Raw genomic sequence first — 8,853 nt, 5'->3', positions numbered from 1 at the left:
CATCCTATTGTAAAATTTATTTATTTTTTCCATATTACAATGTAGTCTTTATTCAATACATATGCATGTATGTAGGTATGTATGTATTTATGAAACCTCAACACAACAATTTTTGAAATTCTACCTCCACTCAGAAATTCCCCAATGTGACTGCCTTCACAAGGATAATAGATTTAAATGAAAAATAAAGAGATGATGAAAACTGAAAATACATGCTACTAGTGATAGACACATTTGAAAAACTTTTTAAGACTACAGGAGGTCAGGAGTTACCTCTGTGACTAAGTGGGCTGAGAACACCTTAAGCCCCCAGAATTAGCTTTACTTTTCAGTATCTCCAGGGTATTTCTGTCTGCCCTCAGAAGGATCACATAGCACTTGGGAGCAAAGATGCAAGTTAGAATCCCAGCACTGGAGGTCAAGATGGAAAAGACTTCCACAGCCACCATGGCCTTGCCCTTGGTGCTCTGATATGTGGGCAGAAAGGATATCCAGACACTGCAGAATACAAGCATGCTGAAGGTCAGGTACTTGGCTTCATTGAAAATGTCTGGTAGGTTCCTTGCCAAGAAAGCTGTTGTGAAGCTCCCCAAGGCCAGAAAGCCCATATAGCCCAGGACACAGTAGAAGGCAAGGATGGAGCCTTCATTACACTGAATGACAATGTGACCAAGCTCAGAGTGCATATCCATCTCCAGGAATGGGGGATATGTCCCAAGCCAGATGCCACAGAGACACATTTGGAGTAGAATACAAGTAAGGATGAGAGAAAAAGATGCTGTGGAACTCAGGTACCTCCTCAGGTTACTTCCTGGCTTTGTGGCCTTGAAGGCCAGGACTACAGTGATGGTTTTTGCTAAAATGGATGCAATGGCACATGTAAACACAATTGCAAAAGTGGTTTGTCGCAGCAGGCAGGTGGCTGTGGTAGGACGACCAATGAAGAGCAAGGAACAGAGGAAGCAGAGGGTGAGGGAGATGAGCAGAGTGTAGCTGAGACCTCGGTTATTTGCTTTGACTATGGGAGTGTCTCTGTGCTTCACAAAGACTCCAAGGACCAGAGCAGTGAGGAAGGAGAAGCAGATAGCAGTACAGGTCAGAGTCATTCCAAGAGGTTCTTCAAAGGCCAGGAAGATCACATTCTTGGAGAGGCATCGATCTCTCTCCCTGCTTGGGAACTGATCTTCAGAGCATTTCAGACACACTTCTGCATCTATGGAGAGTGATAGAGAGAGAGAGACAGAGAGAGAGAGAGAGAGAGAGAGAGAGAGAGAGAGAGAGAGAGAGAGAGAGAGAGAGAGAGAGAGAGAGAATCTCAGTATATCCCATAATATACTCATAATATAATCAACATAACGTTTAATCTTTCTATGAAGGTAATTAATTTTTCAGCAAGTGGTCCTCAAGTTCTTGTTTTTTGCCAGGCACTGAGCCTGGTTTTAGAAATAGTGGGGAAAAAAGACAAAAGTGCTACTCTTATAATTCTTCCACTCAGTTTTGTAGCATGTAGTTACTGATGATAATAATAACTGAAATTGGCATAGTGCCTTAAGGTATCCAAATGTCTTTAAATATACTAGGATATTTGATTGTCTCAAAACCCCTGGAAGCAAAATTCGAGCTGATATATCAGTACTGCAAGATTCATGATATCAATTTTGACCATGAATCTACCTGTATAGTTTGGAATTACAAAATATAAGAGACTCTCTATATAGAAAGCAGAAGTCAAATGTTTATTCGGACACCAAAGGGTCAAATCCTAAAACCAATAATTCCAAATTGACATAGCAACAGTTGTATCCCAAAGCCAGTAAGTCCACTTAAATGTAACAGCAAGGAAATTAGAACATAATACCACAGCAAGGAAGTAAGCAATCCTGAAACTTCCCTCTGTTAGGGCCTTCCCTTAAAACACTGACTCATGAATTCTGTCTGCTTGCCTGCATCCTCTCTTCCTGAAGTTCTGAGAACTTGCAGGTCTGAGAGCCCTTGCAGTCCTCTGTCTCTTTCTCTGTGTCTCTCAGTCTCTTTGTCTCTGTTTCTGTGTCTGTCCTCTTTTAAAAATTTATTTTATATATTAAGTTTTCAGCATTGATTTTCACAAGAGTTTGAATTATGAATTTTCTCCCCATTTCTACCCTCCCACCCAATCCAAGATGATTCTGGTTGCCCCATTCCCCAGTCAGCCTTCCCTTTGGTCAACCCACTCCCCTCCCATCCCCTTTTCTCTCACTTTCTTGTTGGGCAAGATAAATTTCTATGCCCCATTGCCTCTGTATCTTATTTCCTACTTGCATGCAAAAACGTTTTCTTTTTGTTTTTTTTTTTGTTTTTGAACATCTGTTTTTAAAACTTGGAGTTGCAAATTCTCTGCCCTCTTCCATCCCCACCCATACTCCCTAAGAAGGCAAGCAATTCAGCATAGGCTAAATGCGTATCATTGTGTATAACCATTCCACAGTACTCATGTTGTGAAAGACTAACTATATTTTGCTCCTTCCTAAACTATCCCCCTTTACTGAATTATCTCCCTTGACCCTGTCCCTTTTCAAAAGTGTTTGTTTTTGATTACATCCTCCCCATCTTCTCTCCCTTCTGTCATCCCTGCATTTTTTAATCTTTTTCTTGCTTATTTCCTGCGTGTGAAGAAACCCAACTGGGTGTGTATATTATTCCCTCCTCATGTCAAATTCGATGAGAACAAGATACACTCATTCCTTCTCACCTGCTCCCTCTTCTCTTCTTACAGAACTGCTTCTTATTGCCACTTTTATGCGAGATTATTTACCCCATTTTGTGTCTCCCTTTCTGCATCTATCAATGTATTCCTCTCTCATCCCTTAATTCGATCTATTTTTATAGATATCATCTCTTCTTTTTCAACTCACACACACACACACACACACACACGTATATATTCCCTTCAGCTACCCTAATACTTAGGTGTCATGAATGCTACACATCATCTTTCCATGTAGGAATGTAAACAAAACAGTTCAACTTTAGTAAGTCCCTTGTGAATTCTCTTTCTTGTTTACCTTCTAATGCTTCTCTTGATTCTTGTGTTTGAAAGTCAAATTTTTGTATTCGGTTCTGGTCTTTTCACTGACAAAGCTTGAAAGTCCTTTATTTTATTGAACACCCATATTTTGCCCTGGAGCATGATACTCAGTTTTGCTGGGTAGGTGATTCTAAGTTTTAATCCTAGCTCCATTGACCTCTGGAATGTTGTATTCCAAGCCCTTTGATCCTTTAAAGGAGAAGTTGCCAGATCTTGTATTATTCTGATTGTGTTTCCACAATACTCAAATCGTTTCTTTCTGACTGCTTGCAGTATTTTCTCATAGATCAGGGAGCTCTGGAATTTGGCGACACTATTCCTGAGAGCATTCTTTTTGGAATCTTTTTGAGGAAGCCATCAGTGGAGTCTCTCAATTTCTATTTTACTCTCTGGCTCTAGATTATTAGGGCAGTTCTTCTTGATAATTTCTTGAAAGATGATGTCTAGGCTCTTTTTTTGATCATGGCTTTCATGTAGTCCAGTAATTTTTAAATTATATCTCCTGGATCTCTTTTCCAGGTCAGTGGTTTTTCCAATGAGATACTTCACATTGTCTTCTGCTTTTTCATTCCTTTGGTTCTGTTTTGTAATATCTTGATTTCTCATAAAGTCACAAGGTTCCACTTGCTCCAATCTCATTTTTAAGGTAGTATTTTCTTCAGTGGTCTTTTGGACCACCTTTTCCATTTGGCTAATTCTGCCTTTCAAGGAACGCTTCTCCTCAGTGGCTTTTTGGAGCTCTTTTGCCATTTGAGTTTATTTTTGAGGTGTTGTTTTCTTCAGTATATTTTTGTGTCTTATTTAGCAAGTCAGTGACTTATTTTTCATGGTTTTCTCACACCACTCTCATTTCTCTTCCCTGTTTTTCCTCTACTTCTCTAATGTGCTTTTCCAAATCCTTTTTGAATTCTTCCACGGCCTGACACCAGTTCACGTTTTTTTGGAGGCTTTTGATGTATGCTCTTTGACTTTGTTGACATCTACTGGCTGTCTGCTTTGGTCTTCTTTGTCACCAAAGGAATACTCCAAAGTCTGAGTTTGAATCTGAGTCCATTTTCGCTGCCTGGCCATGTTCACAGCCAAGTACTTCACCCCCGAGTTTTTCGTCGGGGTATGACTGCTTGCAGAGTAGAGAGTACTTTGTTCCAAACTTGAGGACATGTGCTATTGTTTTCAGAGCTATTTCTATACAACCAGCTCTGCCACACCAGCACTCCTCTTCTCCCAAGAACTGCCAACCCAGACTAGACTCAGGTCTTAAGCAGGCCCTGCACTCCTGCTCTGATCCACCACTTAATTCCTGCCACCAGGTGGGCCTGGAGCCAAAAGAAACTGCAGCTGTAATTCTGTAGCTGCACCTCCCCCACTGCTGCCGGGGCAGTGGCCAAACTGCAAGCTCCTTCATTCTGTCCCCTGCAGCTTTTCCCACTAATGTTCTCTATTATCTTTGTTGTTTGTGGGTTGAGAAGTCTGGTAACTGCCACAGATCACAGATCCAGGGTGCTGGGGCCTTTCTGCCCAGCTCCTGGTCTGGTTGGTCCAGGTGCAGCGTACACTGGGCTCTGCTCCTTCCACTCCCCGCTTCATGCATGATAGATCTTACCCAGTGACCATCCAGGCTATCCTGTGTTAGAACCCTGCTTCCCTCTGCTATTTTTTGGGTTCTGCAGTTCTATAATTGGTTCAGAGCCTTTTTTATATGTTTTTAGAGGGACGAGGCATGGGAGCTCACACAAGTCCCTCCTTTCCAACCGTCATCTTTGCTCCACCCCTGTGCATCACCTCTTTGTCTCTTTCTCTTTGCCATTCTCATGTTGTGCCAAAAAAAAGCAAGCAAGACCCAGATATAAATTTTGATGTGGATTCATTCAATTGCAGGACTGTTAAGAGTAAAGATTCAAGTTGAACAGCCCTGAGCAGGGGTAGGGTCAGATTATTTAAAGGGAAAAAAACACAAACTGATTTCAGTGGAGATGGGAACACTAACAGTGAGACAAGCTGGTGCAGAATTATTTCCGTGGAGAAGGGAACACAAACAGTGGGGTCCATGGAGATGAGAGCACAAACACTGGGGTGATCTGGGGCAAGATGGAGGGTAAACTGGGGGGAGGGAGGGCAGGGCACAACATTCTCAGCCATTCCAGTTCTCTTTCTCTCCATCTCTGTGGCTTTTCCAGTTATCTGTCTCTCAACTTAATGGCTACTCTCGGGATACATACATATATAAATACACACGCATATGGTTGCACGCATGCACACACACACACACACACACACACACACACCCACACACACACGCACACACACACACACAGCCTGAAGGCTTCAAACCTAATCAACAAAAGACTGTGGGCTTGGGGCTTCACATCTAATCAGCGAAAGGTTGGGGGCCTTCCTACAAACAAGCCTCCCATAACAAATCTTTCCTAAACTATCTACACTTGAGGCCTACTAACTGGGTGGGAGAGATAATTAATCACATTAATATCACAGATGCGTCTTCAAAAAACCTTCATGAAGAATAATTGAGATGGCAGATGACTCCTGGAATGAGGTACAGTATATACGGAGGGACAGAGTCAGGCTATACACTGTTGAATGTGAGAAAGGTTCATAATTAAGTACAGAGTCAAGGATATCAGAAAATCCCTACCATATGTCAATATTTATCCCCTCCATACAGCTCTTGGAACTGGCATTTCTAACAATGAAGCACCACAAGGAAAGGGGTCTGTAGACAAGATTTAGAAGGTAATTACATGGACAATATTTAAAAGGGAAAATCTAAAATAGATATCTTGAAATCTAAAGATTCCATGAGGAATACAGAGACTAATGAAGTTAAGTTAAAGAATCAAGAATCAAAGAAAAAAAGTCTAAAAAACACAGAAAGGGAAGATAAATAATGAAAAAAGGAAGGAATTTGAGACTCCATTAAAAGTATAGAAAAGATAATTTAAAAACTAACAATCAATAAAAATTACAAAACAGGAGAATATTTCACTTGACTTACTAAGAGAAAAAAAGGGGGAAGGAATAAATAAGTAGATAAAATAAAGGAAAAGAAACTAATAAATTAAGCAATATTACAAAAACAATGAAAGCCTTCACAAGTAGGAGAGGAGAGGAGAGTAAGTGGAAGAAAACAGGTATTGACTTAAATTACCTCAAGCTAAAATATTGGAGACAAAGTACTTTGTTTAAAAAGGAAAATAAAAAGGGGGAGTATCCAATTATGGCGGAGGCAAATAACAGATAAAAATGAAGAAAAAATATAATTCAAAATCTCATAAAAGTAAAAAAGTCAGATTCAATTGGAAAATAAAACAATACTAATTTGCATAAAATAAAATGAGTCAAATTCAATAGGTAAATAAAACAATGTTCATTTGCATAAAATAAAAACTTCTAAAAATGAAATTGTACACACAATGACAGTCCGGAAAAAAAATTACTCTGCATCAAATGTGTTCTGACAAAGTCACATTGCAATCATGAATGCAGATATAATAAAAAACATCATTCACAAGAAAACAGGGACTAACAAGGAAACTACCTTATTTTGAAGAGAATCATAGAGTATGAAATAATGATATTATTATACATATGTGCTCTACTTGCCTTAGCCTCTAAATTAATAAAAGAAAAAAAAAACAAGTACTAGAAAAATAGACATTAAAATAGTTCTAGGAGACGTAGATGTTCCTCCATAATTTTTAAAGAAGACTAAAATAACATCTAAATATAAATGAAACAAAATATGGATTTGAGGAAAGTAAGGAAGTATCAGAACTTAATGGCTTATGATGTCTTCTAAATGGAACTATTAAAGAAATATCTGTTAGGACAGTATGAAACTTTTAAAAATAAGAAGTTTAAAGACCATATCATTCAAAATAGCAATAGTGTAGACGGTTTGGGGATGAGAAATAAAAGACATGACATCAAATAATGATTTAGCAATAAAATCCTAAATGTCAAATAAAAATATAGAAACAGTTAATAATTATGTGATACAAAGTGACAATCCTGATAAAATACTGCAAGATTTCTAAGATGAGGCTAAAGCACTACCTGAGGGAAAACAATGTTCTTACTAACACAGATTCACCAAAGGAAAAAAAAAAAGATTAGTGAAATAAAAATAAAAAACACCTAACAAATGAGCAAACATAAATAATATAAAAACATTAAATATAAGAGAAATTGATCAATTGAAAAGAAAACAACCTACAGAAATGATAAATAAATGTACCAAGTGGTTTCTTGAAAAGAGTAATAAAATTGGTAAGGATTTCACTAATCTGATAAAAAAAGAACAAAATATTCAAATCAGCAAAAAGCATAGAAACAATGAAATCACACTTATACTAGAGTGGACATTATTTTCAGAATATATTTTGAAAAATTATATTATTTGAACCAAAACTGTAAACATACATGATATGAAAGCACAATCAAACCAAAATATTAAATATTCTAACAGAAGATGAAATAGACATCTTAAATAATCTACTATCCAGAAAAAGATAAAATTATTTGTAAGGGAATTACAAAGGAAGGGAATTCATGCTCCTGAAATAATCATTGGAAAATTTTTGTGAACAACTGAAGAACAATTAGTAACATTGTTGAACAAATAATTCTTGAAAATGGAGAAATCTCCCAGTAAATACCTTTTGTGAAGCATATGTAGTCCAATACTTAAACCAAGGGAAAACTAACTCTGAAAAGGACCAATACACTATTATTATTTATAAGTCAACATAGATTTTAAATAATATCCTTATCCCTCATAAATCAAGTTGGATTTTTGTCAGTGATCCAAAGTTGGTTCACCATTACAAAAAACAATCACTATTAAATAGTATTAAAATAAAAAATCTAAAACCATATGATTATCTTAGTAGATTTTCTACAAAAGCTGTTGTCATAGTGTCACTTATTTATGTAGAAAATATACAGAGTCTTGACACAGAGGGATTTATTTATCTAGTCTAGCCTTGTGTTGTCCAGCTACTTCCCACCTTTGATCTCATCAAAATCCCATTCTCTTTTTCCTAGAGTCTTCACCTCTAGTCACCCCAGTCCCATAAAGATCCTCCTTAGACCCCTCCTCAACACCCTCCCTAAACTCCTCCTCTAGTCAGCCCAGACTACTTGACTACCCCTCAATCCTTCCCACAATCTTTCTGTATGTAAGCTCCATCTTGCCTCCATGAAGGTGCTAAGTGCTAGACTTTTGCGCCTCGTCGACCTTATTCGAATGCTGGCCCATACTCATATTGTTCACTTCAGTTCTGGACAGTGTCAGGATATTGCTCTGCTTACCCGAGAATATACTGCAGGGATGGCAGGTCTGCAGACAAAAGGCAAGGCCATAGTCAAAAACAGGCATTTGGACTGCACTGAACCAGATAGTTCAGAAGTATCCAGACGAAGATAGCCAGCCCCACTCAATGGGACACAAACTGCTGCTTTCGCTAAGTTTCCTGGTGCGGGCATTGCTTAACTATTGCAATGGCATACCCCTGTTCTTCATTTGCCCTGCTACAGCCACCAGAGACAAAACCATTTCTTCCACTACACCATCTAGTCCCCTTTCAGGAATTATATGAGGGATCCACATGGTAAAAAATGCATACTCTGTTTCTGACTCCTCTGCCCCCTAAAAGTTAAGACACGGTGAATTATATGATTATTGGGACTATTCCTGTTCCTCATTGAATATTCAAGAGCCAGGCCAAGATTGAGTTGGGAGATCCCTTATGTTATTTCTGAGTACAATT

The 8,853-nt window shown here is 38.4% G+C and overlaps 1 protein-coding gene across 1 annotated transcript in view; it reads right to left on the bottom strand.

Moving 5' to 3' along the window:
- Positions 1-281: 281 nt before the first annotated feature.
- LOC118855094 (vomeronasal type-2 receptor 26-like) overlaps positions 282-8,853 on the bottom strand; it is a 32,213-nt gene continuing 23,641 nt past the window's right edge. Inside the window, exon 6 of the mRNA XM_036765213.1 lies at positions 282-1,213. Within this exon, the coding sequence (XP_036621108.1) occupies positions 282-1,213 (932 nt within the window). The remainder of the gene's footprint in view (positions 1,214-8,853) is intronic.

Source organism: Trichosurus vulpecula, chromosome 6 (genome assembly GCF_011100635.1).
Source record: "Trichosurus vulpecula isolate mTriVul1 chromosome 6, mTriVul1.pri, whole genome shotgun sequence".
Taxonomy (NCBI): Eukaryota; Metazoa; Chordata; class Mammalia; order Diprotodontia; family Phalangeridae; genus Trichosurus; species Trichosurus vulpecula.
Note: the sequence above shows the minus strand (reverse complement) of the source record. Positions and strands in the feature narration are given on the sequence as shown.